Here is a 23,133-nt window from a genome sequence, read left to right on the forward strand (position 1 = left end):
AACATGTCGACCACAAGGAGTCAAAGCAAAACGCAAGAAAGGAAAGAGGATAAGATAGAAGAGGAAACAATTATAATCATAATATATATATATATATATATATATATATATATATATATATATATATTTCATAGCTTTAGTTATTGATTCAATTTATTTTACAAAACTTTTTAAAGAAATTTCAAACTGTTTCTAACTGTTAATTTTATTTATGAATTAATATCAAAATACAGAATTCTATAGTGGGTGATCGACGAGCGAGCCATAATACTGCGGTTTTAAGAACGACGGTTTTACTCGCGGCTCGTTAGTGCTGATCGACTAGCGAGCAAAACAGTCATTGTCAACCGTCCACAGCTAACATGTCGTGTTCAACTGAAAGTGAAGTTTTATGTTACCTCGCTATAGCATACTACGAAATTACAAAAAAAAAAGCGGAGACGCCCTAGACGTTGGTATTTAAAAGTTTAACATATGCGTTAAGTTGAGTTGTTTTGTTTTTGTATTCTGGCGATGTACATTTTCATAAACAAACACATTCTCGTAAACAATATATAAATTCTAATAAAAAGTCGTGGCTGAGAGTACGCATATCCATGATTAAAAACTGATCTTTTCACTTCAACGATCGCTGAAAACTGCCGGTTTTGCTCAACAGTAGTGATACACGCGCGGTTTTAAATGACGAGCCAAGTAAAAAATAAAACAAACTGACGAGCCGCGAGCCATGCTCATAGGTATATAAAACCTCGAGTATTGCAATGATACACTGACGAGCTTTACCGTCGAGCCACAAAACCGCAGTTTTACTCGCCTATCGATCATGGCCTTATATTTACTGGGTTACTTCAATATTATTTGGCACTGAGCAGTTTTATTTATTTAAGACCTTCCTGACTAGATAAAATACCAAGTGTTTCATTAGGTTGAACTCGTATTGAAGTGATATTCCAATAATATTACAATATACAGAGTGTTATATTTAAAAAACCAAAATAACTAATGACATCAAAAAACAAAGGTAAATCTGCAACATCAAAAGCATCAAATTTGAAATCTCCATATTGCAAAAAAGGCATATCCTGGTTTTTGTACAATTCTAACTATCCATTTATACTGTATTTCACGATTTTGTGCCTGTTTTGGATTATCGCTACACAACCGACAACCAATGGCTCACTATACTGTACAGCATAAGAAATACATAAGTAAATTGTTCTAGTAATGAAAATATGAAACAAGTGATTTCGACATTAAATTAAAAGAAAATGATTTTATAATCATTGGATTGGATTGTACCAACGAGAGAATTGATCTCTACAGAAGAGAGAAGACAACACGAAGAGAAACACAATTAACAGATGTTGGGGAACTTTGATCGTAATCGGAATAACATTTATTATGCAATATAGAAAAATACAAAGTTGTAACTTAATCTTGATTTTGAATGCAACCACTCTGTTTCTAGATTCTAGCTGGGACGAAAAAACCACATAAACTTAACAAAACTGTAACGAAAATTTGAAATTTGCTATTATTTTATTTACCTAATATTTTTTAAATCTGAAAGCAACAGCAACCACCCCTGAAGTCGTAGAACCAAATAATATTTTAATAGCTTTGTGAGTTCTGGGAATACATTTTGCTCAAACCGGAAGTATTTCCAAGAACAACTAATAAGTTCAAATACGCAATTCAACGAATTTTAGATTCTTTTAACTTTAAGCAAAAGCTTTGCTATAGGATTCATTATTCATTTCAGTTTTTCAGTCATTCTTTAGCTGTAGTAGATGTAGAAGTAATAAGTTGAAAGAGTGATCTCTCGAATTTTGATATTATTTGTAGTGTTTTGTGTCTTTGGTGTATTTGTTTTACGATGGATATTCGAAAATTTTTTTCACTTGGTAAGATATAACTAGTAAATTTAGATACTAGATTAGTTACGCTATTGACTATCAATTTTAAAAGGAATTTTTATTATTGAATATGTTCGTATGATACTTAAATATAAAAAAAGATGTGTGTTTTGTTTTTGATATTGTTCTTTGAAAGTTTTTTGGAAAAAAATTAAATTTTCAATCGAATAGGAAGCATTTTTTGAAGTGTAAAGATATTATTTTTTTCTATAAGTTATGCCTAGAAAATATTGCAAAAAAAAACTATATATTTTTTTAATCTTTGTCTAGAACTTTTTGTATTGCAGTCACATTGCTTCATGTAAAAAAACACTCTAATCTTTTACCTTTTGAAAAGTTGTGATAACATTTTATAGATTTTTTCAAAATTTCGAAATTTGGTTAAATAGGGAAATTTTTAGAAAATTTGATGGATAGTGACTAGGAATTAATTTACATTATTTGGTTATCTAGAAAATAAAAAAAAAATATGTTTTTAAGAAACTTTTTAACCTAATAAATTCTAGCTAAAGTTCGTTCGCCTAACAGAAAAGTAGAATATAAACACTAGGAACGCGTGATCAATTCATTCGCAATTTCTAGAAATGCTGAAGGTATCTACTTGTTACAAAATGACTTTTACTGTAACTGATTATATACAAAAACGTATCAAAACTAATAAGTAGAAACTCACAAGTAACGACAATCTGCACCTCTAAACAAAGACGCTTAATTTGCAGTTTTAACAGATATGGATTCAGTAATCCTTATCACATTTATGTCTGTTGAATTTAATTATATAAATATAATTTTTACTTTTCTTAGCTCTATGTATGTGTGTGTTGGTATGATTATAGTGTTAGTTTATAATTATAGTGGTATTTAAATAAACTTAGAACTGTGAAAATTTTTAAGGTGTTTGTGTTTTTAAGTTCTATCAACTTAAGTAAGTAAATTTAATATTATTTTGACTCTGTTATAATAATTATCTATTATGATGATTAGAGGGTTGCAAGTGTGAATCCATCATTAAAAAGATATATTAAAAAGGTCAATACTCACAATCTAATATTTACTTTCAAAGTATTACAGAAGCGATCGGTTTCGAGGCTTACAATATTTGTCTCATCCTCATGCCCAGCAAAGAGTTTGTTTTGTTAAAAAACAATAATAAGATGATAAAAGGGTTGCAAGTGTGAGTCCATAATTGAACAGATATATTAAAAAGGTCAATACTCACAATCTAATATTTACTTTCAAAGTATTACAGAAGCGATCGGTTTCGAGGCTTACAATATTTGCCTCATTCTCAGGCCCAGCAAAGAGTTTGTTTTGTTAAAAAACAATAATATATAAGAAGTTTTCCGCTTACATCCAGGGTACTATCTGTCTTCATCTTTTCCTTATGACACTATCATTGTAGTGAGGAGTGGACGGCCGTAGCTCAGCGGCAATATACAGGCTTTGTAAGTCAGAGCGCACGAGTTCGAATCTCGGCACCAACAGCGACATTTCCATTTCTAAAAATGATACGAGCCGTTCACCGTGCTTCGAAGGGCACGTAAAGCCCTCGGTTCCTTGGGCTAGTGTGCATCGACACTAGCTACTTGAAACAGGGTTAAAGATGCAATTGGCGCCGGAACAATCCGAAAGGATCTCCCCGGCACAAAGGCATACGATATTATTATTATTATGTAGTGAGGTGATATGTTGATCATTATATATATATATATATATATATATATATATATAAACTAAGGTACACTCGAAGAGTGGTGGGTTTTTCGGTCAAAGTGGAGAAATAAAAGACAAAGAAGGTGGCTACTTTATCTATTTATTGAAGACGTTTCGCTTTCTGCTCAGAAAGCATCATCAGTTCATCTAAAAAGAACAATATGAAACCAAACATCCATAGAGAAGTTAAAAAAAGTGTGTTACCTTACAAAGACATGTAGCAGTCAATGATATTAAAAATATGAAAAAGCTTACGAAACTGGACATTTAGAGTTAAAGTTGTATAAAACAATTAATTGAAACTAGGTATAGTTTGCAATTTAACAAAATTAGCACAGCAAAAGAACATGTCATAAACATAGATGTATATAAAAAAGTTATTATAAAAACTTAAGTAAAAAACATTAAGGTGAATCAACCTTGGACTGTGGAAGTTGAATTAATCTTCACCTGTTGGCTGGCTAACCAGTGACGTCATAAATATTATAATATATGATATTTTGGATTGACCTCGCATGCTTTGTTCTTTGTTAACAAACCAATCACTGGAGGGTAAATGGTGATCTTAACCACCTTTTTACTTTCATTTTTTGGCTTTTTAACGACAAGTTGTCAACCAAATTTATCATATTCTATGAATGTGTCCTCCGGAGGCGTGTCAGCCGGGAGCTGACAGCCGTGCCGGACGCATCAAGGAATTTGGATATCGGTCAAAATACTTGGGAATTCCAAGTTTGGCCAAATCCAAATTTCTAATTGATTCGATGCAGGGAAATTCCACTTTTGCTACGTAAAACAAACGATTTGTTTTACATAAAAGCAGGTAGATTTTCTCTCATCGATCAGTCGAGCTTGCCTCTTCTACTGTAAACCTAGCCGGTGCTATTATTGTTCCAACTAAGTTATTGTTTTATTTCTGATTTTCTGTATACCTTTTTATTTTAGCATTATTGTATATTCAGACCTTTTCAGGTTAGGATATTACATTGATCCATATTTGGTCATGTACTGATTGTTTGATATTTTATTTGATTATTTTGGTTGTTTATTTTTCTTGTATTTTGTGTCTAAGTTGTTCTTCCGTAAGTTAAGAACACTTAGAAATATTTATCTTGCTTTTTCTATTTTATATTTTGATTTGTACTTTGTCTAAGTAGTTTTTCCCGGTAAGTCAAAGAACTCTTAGAATAATTTTCATAATCATTGTTGCATTATTATTTCCGATATTTTGTATTTTGATGTAAGAAAGATATTTTCTTTCTTAAGTTAAGAAAATACTTAATACATTTGTTTCTTTCATTTTCTATTTTATGCTAAGTTGTTTCTTCCGTAAGTCAAGAAACACTTAGAAATATTTCCATATTTTACTCTCACATTTACATATTTCATTTATCTATATTTCTGTCCTAAGTTGTCTCTTCCGTAAGTCAAGAAACACTTAGAAACATTTTTCTTTGCATTATATTTTTATACCATTTAATTTACTTGTTTACTAAGTTATTCCTTCCGCAAGTCAAGGAATACTTAGATCATTTTTACCTATCTGTTTTCCATTTTTTCTCTGTTACTTTGTAACTGTTCCTTGGAACCGTTACCTATAACAGATATTTGTCACTGGGACTGTTATTTATAACAGCGGTGGTATTTAACCTTTCTACCAGCTACAAACCAAAGATGGTGAATACCCGATCCAATTCCGGGATAGGAAGAAGCCCGAAGAGCCGGCGATGGGTCCTACAGGCCCAAATGCCCCCTCTCGGCAACAAATGTACCGCTCTATTATATTAGAGGTTGGTATTTTGCCTTGCTGTTCTGTCATTTTGACCTCAAGGCCATATCTATTCACGTTGTGTGCGTGGGTGTTAAACCTGTAAATTCATTTACCTGCGAGATTCAGTAAGCTTAAGACTGGTAACTTCATTTTATCTTTATTACTATATTAATCTTAAATAATTCAATAATGTTACCTAAAATTAAAATCTAATTGATTATAAATCTAATTGATTATAAATAAATTGTCGGAAGTGCATTCTCATGATCTTTCTAGTTCTTTACACTATAAAATAAACCTTAATGTTTTTTACTTAAGTTTTTATAATAACTTTTTTATATACATGTATGTTTATCACATGTTCTTTTGCTGTGCTAATTTTGTTAAATTGCAAACTATACCTAGTTTCAATTAATTGTTTTATACAACTTTAACTCTAAATGTCCAGTTTCGTAAGCTTTTTCATATTTTTAACATCATTGACTGCTACATGTCTTTGTAAGGTAACACACTTTTTTTAACTTCTCTATGGATGTTTGGTTTCATATTGTTCTTTTTAGATGAACTGATGGTGCTTTCTGAGCAGAAAGCGAAACGTCTTCAATAAATAGATGAAGTAGCCACCTTCTTTGTCTTTTATTTCTCCACTTTGACCGAAAAAACCCACCACTCTTCGAGTGTACCTTAGTTTATTTTGTATTGACGGTCGTACTCCTTTTCTCGATATATATATATATATATATATATATATATATATATATATATATATATATATATATATATATATGTATATATATATATATGTAAATAAAAGGTCTTACAAGGTAAAGACCTTTAGGTCTTTACTGTACTATTTTGCACTAAGTTTAAGTATTTGTGGATTAGGCCTACCGGGGAAACCACATAAAAAAAACGCACCATTATCACTCTACATCTATGGTGGTGTGGAAATGAGTTCTCTTCTTCTTGATATGCCTATCCGTGACGAATGTTGGCGATCATCACGGCAATCTTCACATTATCTCCCACAGCGCGGAAACTCTGCATAGATGGTGTGTTGAACCAGGTTCTGAAGTTCTTCAACCAGGATGTTCTTCTTCCTGGACCCCGTTTTCCAAATATTTTTCCTAGCAGAATGGCTTGTAGAAGGGCATATCTGGATTCATTTCGCATAATGTTTCCAAAGTACTGTAACTTTCGAGATTTGATGGTGGTCAGTACATCTTGGTTCTTCTTCATTCTTCTAAGGACCTCCTCATTGGTGACTCGGTCAGTCCACGGGATTTTAAGTATTCTCCGATATAGCCACATCTCAAATGCTTCCAATTTTCTGCACATATCTTTGTTCAAGGTCCACGATTCAACACAAGAGAGAGGTTGTGGCTCTTGAAGAAGGTCCCCATCCGGTTGAAGGTGGATCTAGCTTTTGAGGTTGAAATGAGTAGCAATGATAAATAAAAGATACTAAATTATTCGAAATTACATAAACAAAATGGAATATTTTAAAAATGAAAAACTGTAACCCATTTTACTCATTGTACCTATGTAGTTTTCCAGTACTTAGTTTCGTAATTCAATATTACTTATATGCAATAGTAAAAAGTATTTTCATCATTTTCAAAGAAAACCTTTCGTTTTTACATCCGCAAAGTATGGTCGCCTATGCAATACTTGAGGACGATCTATCGATTAATTCATATAGTTTTGTCTCAGAAATTTTTCAATCATACAAATTCCGTTTCGATTTTCTTCCTTATTATGTCAAATTTTGCATTGTGAACAATAGCCTAAACTAAAGGATGGGAACTCGGTAAGAAAACATGAAGATATTGGGGTAACAATATTTTTCTGTTTTTAGGTTCGCAAGGCCAGAAAAGAAAAAACAATCCAAGCTCTCCGGCGCTTAATTGCATAGATGGATGCGATTATAAAATAAGCAAACTGGATGTTCCATCAACTAGTTCAGATGTTCCAACAGGGCCGCCCTTAGAAAACGAGAAAGACAAAGTAGTATCAGATACCGAGTTATCGCCCTTACATACTGATGACAACATTTATGATATCGGCAGATACGTGGGAAGTGTATCTACGCTGTCAGTTCAAGAAAAAATAAAATTGCTGAAAGAAACTTGGGTGCCGCCTACAGATTATAGTTTTGTGAGATGCTGCACATTTAAAAAGAAAATTTAACCATAAATGGTTGGACTTATATAGCCCGTGACTAGTATATTTAAAGCGCTTGAAAGGAGCCTTTTGTAAATTCTGTGTCGTCTTTCCTCCACCAAAGGGGATAATCAAAGGGACATTGGGGTAATTTATGATAAGGGCCTTTAATAAATACAAAGATGTCAATACATGTTGCAAAGATCATGCAAAAAATCAATACTATAAGATGGCTAGCGAGGCTGCGGAAGCTTTTTTAACAGCGAAACCAGTTGACATTCAGATTAACGAGTTAGCGAGCAAAATAATAGAAACTAACAGAAAAGTCTTATGTTCAGTTATCTCATGTATGGTCTTCTCAGGCACTCATGATTTACCTCTCCGTGGAAAAGAATCGAGTGAGGGTGTTTTCCAATACTTGTGTAATTTTCGAATTGATGCCGGAGACAAAATTTTGCAGGAGCATTTTAAACATGGCGCTAAGAATGCCTCATACAAATCAGTTTGAAAAAGTCAAAAAAGCAATTTGTTTCTTGCTTGAAGTACACTTTTCAGAAATACAGATCAGATAGCTCCCGTTAAAGTATTGATGAGAGCATGACGAAGTTTAAGGGCCGAAGCACATTGAAACAATATATTCCAAACAAACCTATAAAAAGATGAATAAAAACATGGGTTAGATCTTACTGTGATACAGTTTACAGATATGATATAAATATATACAGTGGAGAAAAAACCCAAAAATTTGAAGGTACCTTAGGGAAAAGAGTTGTGCACACACTTTCAAGTACGATAAAAGATGATAATGTGGTTTTAGCTTTTGACAGATTTTTCACTACTGTAAAACTACTTTACGAAATCAAGTTTCCTGCTATTTTTCATGCCATGCCATGAAAGGTTTCATGTCATAAGGACCAGAAAAATTGCTTCTCAATAATAAGTTAGTCAGAGTTCGTTTGCACCGATGCAGGAATAACTGGAATGAAATTGCAAGACACTAATGAAGTATTGTTATTTATTAAGTGCCATACAGAGGCCTTAACCACCGTAAAACGTAAAGGACTTAATAATACAAAAGAAGACGTCTCTCGACCAGAAGCTATAGCGTTTTATAACTGCGGGTGGAGTTGACTTGGGTGACCAAATGTCTGGATTGTACGATTTAGATGTAAAATCTTTCATATGGTGGAAAAAAGTCTTTTTTAGAATCACAATGATAGTGGCTGTCAATAGTTGAATTATTTACAACCAACTGATTTGCAAGCCAATTCCATTCAAGAATTTTTTACTGACAGTAAGTGAAGATTGAGTAACCGAAGGAAGAAGCTCTACCAAAGTTCACGTTCGAAAAAGATCTGTAGAAAGACCTTCAAAGGTAACGAAGAATGTGATAGGTAAATGTGGGGGATAATTTACCAATCATAGAAAAATTTCGTCGTCGTTGTACGGTGTATTCTGTCAAGAAAAAAAAAACACGAACACAAATGATATGTTAAATGTGTCAGGTAGCCTTATGTAAAGAACGCTTTACTCCTTACCATTTACAAAAATGTTTTGTTACTTATACTGTGAATTATTATTGGTTAAATTCAAAAGAAAATTATTTTCAAGGTTTTTATTTCATTTAATAAAAGGTTGAAATCTATTTAACAATTTTATTTCGATACCATTGGGATATATCATCCCACTAAAAAAAGCATTAGAACAATGTATCCCAGGATAAAAGGACTCCAAACTTAATTAAAAAAAATATTAATATTATCAAACACATCCGTAAAACCGCATTACACGACCAAATGAAATATTAGTTTTTGGTGAGAAGAAAAAAAAGCGGGTCGAAAGGGTTTTGAGATAAAATTATACGTTTATATTATGAATTATGCGACCAAAACTAACCTAGAAATACTGAATTTTATTTCTTTTATTGTATTAGTTTTTTCTTGGTGAATCATAGAGTCGGAAATTTCATACAAATTGTGACAAATCATAAAATAAAAAGGAAGTACTTAGAAGGCAATTAATACAAAACAAGTTCCGCCTACTTAACGCCAACTAATTAAAATACTAGTCCAGTACTATTATTGAGATAACACTTTTAGTACCGCCTTCCTAATCGATATATTCGGATACTAAAATTTATTGGCCTGCAGCCCACTCCATATTAAACCTTTAACTGGCGAGGGTGAGGTGACCTGTTGAAACGAATTTTATTCAATAAATCAGAATTATATCATATGTTTAAAGACATTTCTAATTTCTTTTAACCGGAGTTTAACCACTACATTATATTAAATCACCTAGCACCTCGGATAAATTGTTTCGTAGGCGATAATGAGACCATTGTTTACAATTTTGTCTATTAATATATAATATGCTTGATGCTTAAAGATGTGTTACACAGTTCGCACCGGGGAGGTGGAAGAAGGTGTTATGACTTGAGTATCCCAGGCGTAGTCTCGTTAGTACACTGTCTGTACATACGAGGATAGATTGATCTTAAACTAGCTTTTGATAGCTGGCGCTACTTGATACCGAATTTGTTTTGGTGTTGACATTTGCCATTCATGACATGACGTCTGTCAAAATTTTAAGTTTTAAAAACAATTAGTTTGGTTTTTACAGTCGTCAAAAGCAAGCAAATTTTGTGTCTTCGGAGAAATGGAAAAAGTCAAGTATCGTTCGGTGATTAAGTTCCTCCACAAAAAAGGTAAAACGAATGTGCAAATCAAAGCCGACCTGAATGAAGTTTATGATGAGGTTGCACCTTCGTTAGCAACAGTAAAATTTTGGAAAGCTGAATTTGTTCGTGGTCGTACGAGTGTTTTTGATGATGAGCGTCCCGGGAGCCAAATGAAGTCACCACACCGGAAATGATCAACAAAGTCCATGACATGATTATTGCAGATCGTCAAATTAAGCTCCGCGAGTTAATAGAGGTCCTAAACATTTCCTACGAACGCGTACACATCATTTGGACATGAAAAAGCTATCCGCGCGATGGGTGCTGCGTTTGCTGACAATCGATCAAATGCAAGAACGTGTAACCACTTCGGAGACGCTTTTGGCAATGATACGGCGCGATCCGAAGGTTTTTTTTGCCGATTTATCACCGCTGAAGAAACTTGCGTGCATTATTACACACCGGAAACCAAAGAACAGTCGAAACAGTGGCGCAAACGCGACGAAGGGCCTCCGAAGAAGGCAAAGAGTGCACATTCGTCCGGCAAAGTGATGGCGACTATTTTCTGGGATGAGAAGGGCATCATCCACATTGACTACTTGGAAAAAGGAAAAACAATCAATGGTGAGTACTACGCAGCATTATTGGACCGATTCGATGCCAAATTGCGTCGAAAACGCTCAGGTTTGGAACGCAAAAAGGTGCTCTTTCACCAAGACAATGCACCGGCTTACCGATCGGCCGTGGCCATGGCAAAATTACACTAATTGGGCTATGAATTGGTTGAACACCTACCGTATTCCCCAGATCTTGCCATCAGCGATTTTTTACTGTTTCCAAACAAAAAAAAATGGCTCGGAGGACGCCGTTTCGTAACAAATGATGAAGTCGTCGCTGAAACTTCGGCCTATTTTGAAGAGCTCGAGCAAAGGTACTATTCGGATGGGATCAAAATTGGAACATCATCTTACTAAGTGTATCGAGCTAAAAGGGGACCATGTTGAGAAATAAATCGATTTAATTCTTAAAAACTTATTTTTTCTATCAAAGGCTAGTTTTATATCAATCCACCCTCAATAATAATAATTGTAATATGAACAATTTTAATTTTATCAATTCGCTGTTGGGCGTAAAATAGGGGACAAGTAAATATTTGGTGAAAACGTGATTAGGCCAAATATGTATTTGTATGTTTGGTTGATTGTTCCAAAAGAGGCAATTACAAAATAGTACAGAAAGTTTAGTGTAAAAAGAGATATGTTAACAGTTCCCTTTTTGCACTGCCTATATCAGGTTATAGGCAGTGCAAAGTCAGTTGAGGCGGAAGAACAAGAAGTATCCATCGATTAAATGTAGAAGACGACATGTTAGATGCTGTGAAAAATAATCTAAATGTAAGTACACGAACGGTGGCTAAAATGGTAGGAATGTTGTAACGTTATAAACGTCACATCTCTATTAATTTAAATTTAAATAATTATTTCATTTTAATTTCTTTATTAATTTATTAATTACTTTAACTTCATTTCTCTTTTTACTATTTTTTATTTAAAAAGTAGTTGGCGCTTTCTGTTTTTGTTTTCCTCCTCTATCTTTCTTTATTCTCTCTTTCTGTCCCATAGAATTAATATTCGCTCTATCTATTTCTGTCCGGTAGACTAGATATTCTGTTCCATATTGACAAAAGCTATTTCTATCATAGGCTTACGTCCTATGGCATCCATGCTAACTTCATTTCAATCTCCCACTTAGTTTCTGTCGGTCAACTTTTCTAACGTAGTGGATATATAATTTTTTGCCTCTTTTTGAAATTTATAAAAGAGGGCAAACATTATTATAAGCCTCATTTTATAGTCTACAAAATTCTCTTGGGTTTATTGGGGAAATTGGGTTTATTAACAACATTCCAATTTTATTGACCAGTTTGAAAATTTATTGACCACGTTCGAGTTCATTGGCTGGATTATTCAAATCATAAATATTTCTTAACCATTGGAGGACCTAACCTAAATTCTTAACAAAATATGGAAATTTATTGACCATTGGAGGACCTAACATCTACAACACACAAGCAGCCCATTGAAGTCATAAGTATCAATAATTATTGGTAAGCTTTGGCAAGGTGGATTATTGTTTGTTTTTTATTCTTTTCAATAAATATGTTTAGTTAAAATTTGTCTTATTTTCTATCAGCTAAGAGTTCAGGTTCAATCTCTAGTTTAAGACAAGACGAACTCACACTTGAGATACTGAGCTAGGCAAGGCATAGACGATAAACTCCCGTGGTTGATTGAAGTATTATTTTTAGAATAGTACTTCAATTCTCTTTGGTAGTCTTATCGTTACAATGTCGAAAAACGTTGTTCATAGAACATTTCGGTAACAACTTCTACATATATACCACTATCATAGAGTACAAGGTTTACACCAAGGTGATCTTCTTCGAAGATTACCATTTTATAGGTGGTTTTCAAGATAAACTCCTCAGAGACCCTAAATTTCCATCTAAAGTATTATGTGCGAATGAAGCATGTTTCACAACAGTCATTTTGTAAAATTTTCATAATTGTCACATATGGAGTGACGAGAACCCCTATTTAATACGTAGGTCAATTACTCAACGATAATTTAGCATAAATTTATGGGCTGGAATAATTAACAATCGTTTGCTTAGGACCATATGAATTACCCAGAACACTAAATGGAGAAGCCTACTATAATTTCTTGCAAAATGTTTTGCTGATACTTCTTGAAGACGTGCCTTTGCAAACTCGTCGTGAAATGTGGTTTCTTCACGACGGACTTCCAGCACATTTTACCTGAGCTGCTAAACATTTTCTTGATACCACTTATCCTCGTCGTTGGATTGGTAGAAATGGACCCATTCTGTGGCCACCACGAAGAAGTCACGAATGTAATGTACTGGATTTTTATTTTTCGGGACATCTGAAATCGTTACTTTATGATAGCCGAGATGAAATCGAAACATAAGCTGAATTATGGGGGCGAACTTTTGATGCTGTATAAACTATGCGACATAATTTAGTTAACTATGACATTACTAACCTTTCAGTGCTAACGCATGGTCTCACAGACGGAGCTAACCTATTCATACCGATAATTAACGATCCGTTCCGATATTCGCGCTAGGTCATTCAATAGCTTCATATTTTGCCTAACCGTTGTTAGTTTGTTAGTATTAAAATATTGTTGAATGTAGATACACGGTTCGTTCGTTACACACGATTTCGGTCTCAGAGACGGATGTTAGCTTTTGCGGCTGTACTAAAGGTAAGGATTGTAACTTTTAGCGTTGTATTTTTAGTGAATAAGATATTATTTTTTTACTTTTTAGAAATAGAAATGAACTACGAGGAGGAGCAAAAATATTTGCAGAGACTTCTAGAGGACGTTGATAGTAATGATGAATTGGAATGCAACGATTCTTCGGATAGTTCTGAAGAAGACGAAGTTGAAATACAAAATCTCGATACAGAGAGTGAACAGGATATATCAGAAGCAGAAAATGATATATTTCATAAGGCAGAAGCAGAAAATATTTGCCGGCGAATTCCTATTTTTTTTTGGTAAGGATAAAAAAACTAAATGGCGAAAGCATGTTGGTAATAAGCGAGTGCGTACAAGAGCAAACAATTTACTGAGACATTTACCAGGAGTAAAGGGGGATGCTAAGGAGAAATTAATCTTTAGTGATATTTGGGGATCTTTTATAACAGACCAGATGTTGGAACTTATTGTAATAAATACAAATATAAATATTGAACTACATGCTGATCCTTTGAATAGAACCTACAGAAAGACGGATATACTAGAAATAAAAGCACTTATAGGCCTGTTGTACATAGCAGGAAAGTTCAAGAATAACCATCTCAATGCTCGCGACTTGTTTAGAAAAAACGGTACTTCCTTAGAAATATTTCGCCTTACAATGTCATACGAGCGATTCAAATTTTTATTGGCATTTATTCGCTTTGATAATAAACAAACTCGTGCAGAGAGACAAAAAATAGATAAATTAGCTCCTATTCGAAACTTTTTTGAAGACTTCGACACCAATTTGCCAAAACACTACACCATGTCACACTATTGTACAGTTGATGAAAAATTAGAAGCTTTTAGAGGACGCTGTGGGTTCAAAGTTTATATGCCAAAAAAACCAAATAGGTACGGTATAAAAATATACGCCTTGACTGATGCTAAATTAGCTTATACCTCAAATTTAGAAATTTATGTTGGTCAGCAACCACAGGGACCCTACCAGCAAACCACAAAGACTTTGGATTTAGTAGTACGTTTATGCAGACCTATCTGGGGTACAAATAGAAATGTTACACTTGATAATTTTTTTACCAGTAAGCAGCTAGCTGATACATTATTGGCCAATCATCAGCTCACTATAATTGGAACTCTTCGAAGAAATAGACCAGAACTGCCTTTGGAATTTACGGCGCCTATAAATAGGCCTACTTCTACAAGTATGTTTGCATTTCAAGATAAATGCACTATTGTTTCGTATATTCCAAAACCGAAAAAAGTTGTGCTCCTGATGTCAACAATGCATTATGAAGATGATACGTTGGATCCCCAGACTGGTAAGCCTAACATAATAATTGATTATAACGCAACCAAGGGAGGAGTGGACACTATTGACAAGATGTGTGAAAGCTACAATTGTGCAAGATCGACTAATCGCTGGCCCATGGTGATATTTTATGCACTACTGAATATCGCCGGCATAAATTCATATACAATATACAAGTGTAATTCTGCTCGGAGAGCCCAACGCATACCACTTAGAAGAACATTTTTAGAGACAATGGGTATTCAATTGCTTGAACGACATGCCAGACGTAGAGCAATTGCACCAAATATGCCAAGGATGATAAGTATGCGACTCAGAGAAATGATTGATATTACGTTGAATGTGCAAAATATTGCAAAATCTCATGGTCGTTGTTTTTACTGTGGAAGCCAGAAAAGTCGAAAAACAAAGTACAGTTGTTACTCGTGTAATAAATTTAGGGTATATGTGTGGAATGTTCAGAAAAAGATTGACTTTTTTTAAGTTTAAAGTTACCTCGTATTATTAGAATTTTTTAAGTGTGGTTATTATAAGTGGATAATGTAAGCTTTAGTTTAAAAGCAACTAAGCAAATTTTTTGTTTGTAGTAAGATTTTAGGGTTTTTTTTCCCACATTTTAGAATAGTAGCTTGTTTTTGTTAAGTAATTATTTTTGTCAAAATAAATGTTTATAAACATAATTTTTAAATAAAACTGTATTTATTTTAAATAAAAAAGTATTTAATAAGACCCTTAAAGTAATTAAATTTTAAAAATTGGTAAAATTTACAGTACTAGGGCATGTATAAATATACGGTCCCAGAGACGGACGTTAGCACTTACGTCAAAATAATTCACGTTAGCACTGAAAGGCTAACAATTATTGGATTCGTCGTATCTAATGCATGTGTTCACGCAAATGGAGTTCACTTTGAACATTCTAATAATTATTGTCAAATAAGTATAAGTATCTAATTTAATTTTAGTTTACAAGTAAACAAATTACTGATAGTCCGAGCATAGTGTAAAAAAATTATTAAACGTTGTCTGTTGTATTTAATTTCCACTGTAAATTATGTAATTCAGTTAAAGTCCTCGACATTAAATACCTTTAAAGCTTAATAAATACATAATACTAGTTCGGTTAAAAGATAAAGTATTTTTTTATTGGAAATAACCCGCATCAACCATAGAAGGTTATTAGCGGTGGTACAATATAGACTATAAGAGCGTAGGCGCAAAATTTCGGGCCAATGCTTTTTATGCATTCATTTTTTTCGAATTCTAAAAAAACTAATAAGTATTTTTGAAAAATTTAAATGCAGAATGAAAGAATACATTATTATTACTGAGGGCCGAAAGTCCCTAAAAACTTCTATAATTTTTATTTTAATAGGTTACAAGGGTGAAATAAAAAGAGAAAATTTAGTATGATTTTTAATTTAAAATATCTCATTCAAAAAAACTTTTTGTTTATTCTAAGGGACTTTCGGCCCTCGGTAATAATTTAATCTTTCATTCTGCGTTTAAATTTTTCAAAAATATTTGTTAGTTTTCTCAGGATTCGAAAAAAATTATTGCATTTAAAAAGCATTGGCCCGAAATTTTGCGCCTACGCTCTTAATGTATTATAATGATTAATATAGAATATAAACTATAAAGTTTTTATAAAGTTGATTATAATTTAGAATTTTTCTTGAAGTGTCACTTATATTTGTTTATACCATTTCATTTTCTTTAAAAACGTATTGATTTTGTTACAATCCGCACTGTCTAAAGCGCTCTTTATATCACTTGGTAGTCCAGTAGCTTGTCTTTCCATTTGATATAATGGACAGTCTATCACAATGTGGCCTACAGTTCTATTGGTGTCACAGGCATAGCATAATTCTAGAAGGTTCTTTCCTTAATAGATGTTCGTGTGTCAGTCTGGTATGTCCTATTCGGATACGATGTAGACAACTTGGTCCCTTCGCTTTACTAAAAATGGTGTTTCCGCGGATAGATCTGGGTTTGCTTGCCGCAATTTATTATTTGGTAGGAGTTGCCATTTTCGTAACCATAAGTTTTTTGTGTACTCATTGAAGCATTTTTTCATATTTAAATGAGGAATTTAGTTAGTTCTATCATCGGATATCTCCATGTTACAAGCTTCTTTGGCCATTTGATCAGCTATCTCATTTTCTGGTATCCCCACATGAGATGGTATCCACAAAATATGTAGTTGTTTATGATTATTTTGTAGAGTCACAAGGTCTTTTTTAATCTGTTCTAAAATCGGATGATTCGGATATATTTTCTGAATTCCCTGGATTGCACTTAAGGAATCTGTGAATATTACTGTCATGTCTTCAGGTCGATTAAGAATTTGTTATACTGCCTTGGATATCGAAAAAAGTTCAACAGAATATATTGGGTAGTCCTTAGGTAGTGAAAACTTGAGCACAGAATCCTCTGTGACAATGGGGGATCCTACTGTTTCCAATTCGGGTGTTTTTGATGCATCGGTATAAACTAGTTGACAGGATGAATATTTATTTTTAATATTGTAGAAGTATTGGAGAAAAAGAAATAAAGTGGTATTGTCCTTAGTATAAGTTGACAGATCTGTGTTACAATATGGAATTTGTATAGTCCAAGGGTGAGCATATTCAATATTGGTATGCATAATACCTGGAAATGTAAAGTTGCTAATTCTTTTGCTAAACGATGGTCGAAGATTAGAATTTTGATTGTAATTAGAATGGTAATGTGTGGAGAAAGCATAGGGGTAGGCCAGGTTGTTTGAATTAGTTGATAGCTTGCTTGCGTATTGTAATCTGAGACGTAATCTTCTAATAGAAAGTGGAGATTCATTTACTTCGACATCAAGACTTTCAACTGGACTGGTTCTGTAGGCTCCTAGAGCTAGTCTTAGTGCGGTATTTTGTACAATATCTAATTTTTTTAATGTTGAGTCCTTAGCTGAGTTATATACAAGTGATACATAATCTAATTTACTGCGGATTAAGGATTTGTAAATATTTAGTAGCTGTGTTGTGTCTGCGCCCTAGTTATAATTTGCTAGTACTTTAAGAATATTTATGTTCTGTAAACATAATTTTTTAAGTAATTGAATGTGTTTGTTCCAAGTAAGTTTTGAATCAAAAATCAAACCTAGAAATCTAAGTTCCTCAACGTTTTCTAAAACTTGATCATACAGTGTTAATTTTGGAAGATTTGCAACAATTTAATATTTTCGAGAAAAGCACATTACTTTGGTTTTAACCGTAGAAAATTTCAGTCCTGTTGTTTTAGACCATTCTTGTAGGGAATTAATAGAAAGTTGAATAATTTTTAATGCCATATTAAGATTCTTATGAGAAATATAAATTACGAGGTCATCTGCAATTACTTTAACAGGGTTTCGGATACTGCTCTCGATATCGTTAATTGCAACTAAAAAGAGTGTTGCGCTTAGTGTAGATCCTTGGGGTATGCCATTTTCTTGTGTATAGTATTCTGAAAGTTCCTGATTTGATTTAACTCGAAAATTTCTGTCATCTAGAAAATTTTTGACGAATGCTAAAAAATTTCCATCTATACCCCAATGCTGTAATTTAACAATAACGTCATAATTCCATATAGTATCATAAGCTTTAATTATATCAAAGAAGACAGCTACAACTTGTCGATTAGTTGCAAATGTCTCATTAACTACCGATTCTAGCGACACAAAATTGTCAGTTGTGCTTCTATTTTTTCTAAAGCCGCTTTGCTGATTAACTATTAGATTTTTTGATTCGAAAAAGAATTGTAACCATCTATTTAAAAATTTTTCTAGTAATTTACATAAGGAAGATGTTAAGGTTATTGGTCTATAAGATTCCGGGTTTGACTTGTTTTTGTTATGTTTCAAATGAGGAATTATTGTAGCTGTACTCCAGGATTTAGGAAGTTGTTTAGTCAAAAATAAAAAATTGTATATATCTAAGAGTAGATGCTTAACAGCTAAAGGAAGATTAATTAAAAAACAATTTGGAATTTCATCTGATCCAGGGCTAGAGTTTTTAAGTCCTAGCAGTGCTTTGTTTAGTTCTTGCATCCTTATTGCAACATTTAGCGGACTAATAGAATCTGTAATTTTGACCTCTTTTTCTATTTTCTTTTTGTGTTCGACAAATAATGGGTCATGTACGGAATCACTTGAATAGGTCTGAAATGAGTTCGCTAAAGCGTTGGCTATTTAACTGTTGTTTGTAATTAAGTTTCGGAGTATTTTCGGTTATTGTGGAAACATAATTTTGCCGTGATTCACGTTTACTTTTCTTAATTACGTACCTTGCGTAGGTTCTATATTTTTTAAAAGCTGTTATGTTTTCCGGTGTATGATGTTTTTTTAATACATTAAATGCATGCTTACTTTGTTTAAGTGCCTCTTCACATTATTTGTTCCACCACGGTACTGAATGTTTACGTTTTGATTTTGCTGTTTTGCTATAATATGTGTGGCTACCTCTGTTAACATTGAGGTAAATTTGTCTGTAACAACATTAATGTTATCTCCTATTGATAAAGTATTTTTATTCCAAATAATTGAAATTTTAACAGTTTGTTTAAAATTATGCCATATTTCAATACATTTCAGAAAAACATTACAAATAATTTTAGGTTGCAATAATAACTTTTTAGGAATTAAAACACAGTACTTTACTTACTTAACTAAAAATAATAGTTTATTTAAAACTTATAGCTTTAATCCAAAACCTTAATTAATTCAGATAATAAATAGCAAATGCCACATTATTAAAGCAAGAAATAATTATTTTGCAGATTAGGTACATTTCCCTCAGATGTCAAAAACCTTGAATAGTAAATAAACAAGGGATATTAGGTTAAATTCCCTAGGTCACAAACGAGTTTTTATTCAGAAACGCTTTCACTGCTTACGACGTTGCCAGCTTATTTAATTTTCTGAAAATAAAATTTCACCTATATGGAAAACAACGTAATGTTTTTTTTGGAAACGGTTAACTTTAGAAAAAAATGTTATAGAACTTTTTTGTTCTAAATTGTGTATTATATCCATATGAAGGAACACACTATTTTCGGGGACACCCTGTATATATATAAACATATATATATCCTTTAATAAATACTATATATATATATATATATATATATATATATATATATATATATATATATATATAACAAGGGAATTAGAATAACAAGAGACAATAAACAGAAAATAATACTTACTGATTATATGAGTCGATATTAAAAAATGTATATTCTCCTCTCTCCATCATTTTTAACTGGGTGGCTGCTATTACCAATTTTCTGACATTTTCATGGGATGCACAAGTCAGTATAACTACGGAAAAGTATCTTTATTTAGATGAAAATAAAATAAGTAAACAAAATTTAAAAGAGATTCCCTATCTGCAAATTTATTCCTTCTGCATTTCAAATTTCTACTTTATCTTGGATTTTTATTGAGAATTAATGACTTTTTTATCGCTTATATGCCTGAAGATTGTTAATTTTGACTTACACTTTTCATACACAAATTATGTTAATAACAAAATAAATGGTGAACTAGATTAATAACCGGGAACTTTACTTGGCAAATACGGGAATATTGGAAAACGCTGTTCATGAATATTAAAGAGCAACCGAAAATGTTGTGGGTTTGTGCGTATCCTACAAAAAAGCCAGGACTGCCAGAAAATAAATAAAGCTAGGTTAAAACTCTAAAGCTAAAAGGATGAAGTGGCAGCGGACGCGCAAAATTTGCTAGACGTGAGAATCTGGAAAAGATCGGCGCGGAACCGGTAAGGTTGGAGGCATAGTTTGGAGGAGGCCAGGACTCGATTTGGGCCGTAGCGCTATTGGAGAGAGGGAAGTTACAACTCTCAAATATGAACAGTAGAAAACGAAAACTTGTACAAAGAAAAGAGGGCTTTAGTAAAAAGAACATGCAGAAAGTACGAAAGATAGCATTTCACCAAGAAACAAGAGTGAGAAATTCGTAAGTATGTTGTACTGTAGAAATAAACAATGGCAACTTGTTGGAAAAGTAAATGCAAATACTAAAGTATGGGATAAATATTTAGAAGACTTATAGTTTACGAATAGTTAGCAAAACAATACACCAATCTAGTAATCCAGTGAAAAAACGTAGAAATGGAAAAACATATTCCAGAACCAACTAAGCAAAAAGTAAAATCAATAATAGATACATATAAAAAAATAAACCCCTAGGCAAGAGCGGTATTCCGTCACAGTTACTATAAGAATAACCGTCTTTACTTAAGGAGGTCAAAAAATTTATTTAGAATATGTGACAAGAGGAACAAATGTCAGGCAGATGGAAAGATGCCGTTATGTGTTCAGTATCCAAAAAAGGTGATAGAACATTCTGCAAAAATTACAGTTATAGTTGTATCTCACTCTTGAACATAGCCTATAAAGTTTTAGCTATTATTTTAAGAAACCCTAAATCGATTAAGCAAGAACGTGATACGAGAATACCAAAGTAGATGTAGAGGAGGTAAAGAGAAAACAGACCGTTTTTGTGCTAAAATTAATACAAATATATAATAAAATAAACAATAAAAATTTGTTAGGCAATGAAAGAATTCGTTATAAAAAGTTATCATATTAATATATATGACACGAAAAAATACTACAAATAAAGTAGCAGTTGAAAAGCAGTTCTCAATTAATATCGAACAGAAACCATGAGATTCTCTTTCAACGAGAGTATTTACTATTTTTTTTAAGGTTATCGTAATAAAAGGAAAATAAGAACAACAGGAACTACCTATATCCTATAATAAATACTAGGGCATACGCACACTGTCGATTTCATATAGCACTATGGAAGAGTAATTTTCCTTGCCTTCCTTGTTGTACCAAGGATGTTGTTCTACGTCGTTGCTATTGTTGTAGTCTTATATTCCTGGGCAATGAGAAAGCATTATATCCTGCAACACTGGCTCAACAGTGACACTTGTAGATTCTAGATTTCAAAGAAGTCGATTGGCTTGGTAAACTTTTCCACACTACAACCTGAAAGATGTTTTCTTTTCCGATACCACATTATGCATCTGTTTAAGGGCGATATTTGCTAGCTAGTTGGACTCCAAAAAGACTTGTTGTAGTACTTACGGCAGTAACGAACAATTGTACAAAAGTTGTAAACAATTTGTTCAGACATTTCCCTGCATTTTACACAATTTGCATGTTACCCTGTTCACTTTGCCCATCTTCTAGAGATAATATCTTAATATTTCAGTCAGCTACATAAGTTTCATTTCCCATTTTCGGACATCGTCGACTATACGGATTTTTGGTACCCTGCAACATGGCTCTGGTCCGATAAAATGAGTATTAGCTTATTATTTAGTTAAATTCTCAGCAATCTCATCACCAATAAGTCCTTTATGCCCTGGTATCCATAATTGTGTCCTATCAGTTATTTAAGAGACTGTTTGCAAAAAATGTTACCGATTTATACGTTATAGACCTCATAGATTTCAATGCAGCTTGGCAATCTAAGTCAATAAATTTTTTTATAAATTGAGGTGTTTGGTAGGCACTCTTGGGCTCAAAAATATAATCCTATCAGCTTTATTTAAAATATTGTAGGAGTATTTTCGATATCTGGACAATCGGGTCCACTTTCGTGATATATCGATATTTATATTGTTATTCCAAGTGCTTGCTACGCCCCTGATCGAACATCCTACGCGACGATTCGATATACAGCTGTTCTAATACCGCCGAGAGAATTCTACTAACTTTTGGAAGCATTTCGAAGAATGAGGCGATTATATAAAAATAAATTAGATTTTAGGAGTTAGTCTAATTAAAATAAACATTAGATTAGTGTCAGAACTGAAATATTTAAATAAATTCTGTGAAAAATGGCTACTGGACTTTGTGATTTAAAACTGACCGATTTACGACGTGAATTGAAAGATAAAGTGCCGGTAAAAACATCCTGGAAGAAGAGGGTTTTAATTTAGACACGTATGTGTTTATGGACAAGTAGGCTGCTCTTATTACGTCAATTTCAAAAGTTTCTTTTGATGTCACATCATTAAAAGTAAAGTTTCTTGTGATATTTCAAAAGTTTCTTCCGATATTTTGGAAGCTTCTGCTAACATTTACAAAGTTTCTACGGATATCGTTTGTTTAGAAAATCAAGTTTGTAACGATATTTCTTCTCTGTAAAGCAAACATCTTTTTGGAAATCTCTGAGGTCACCTCTGAGATTTCTTTTCTTGACGATAAAATATATTTGTTCAAAAATAAAGTT

The 23,133-nt window shown here is 32.9% G+C and overlaps 1 protein-coding gene across 4 annotated transcripts in view; it reads right to left on the reverse strand.

The window, feature by feature from the left end:
• Positions 1-23,133, reverse strand: part of LOC140452399 (atrial natriuretic peptide receptor 1) — a 526,857-nt gene that overhangs the window by 423,267 nt on the left and 80,457 nt on the right. For all 4 annotated transcript variants that reach the window (XM_072546624.1, XM_072546623.1, XM_072546625.1 and 1 more), the window contains exon 5: positions 20,067-20,181. In XM_072546624.1, the coding sequence (XP_072402725.1) occupies positions 20,067-20,181 (115 nt within the window). The remainder of the gene's footprint in view (positions 1-20,066; positions 20,182-23,133) is intronic.

This window comes from Diabrotica undecimpunctata, chromosome 10, assembly GCF_040954645.1.
Source record: "Diabrotica undecimpunctata isolate CICGRU chromosome 10, icDiaUnde3, whole genome shotgun sequence".
Classification (NCBI taxonomy): Eukaryota; Metazoa; Arthropoda; class Insecta; order Coleoptera; family Chrysomelidae; genus Diabrotica; species Diabrotica undecimpunctata.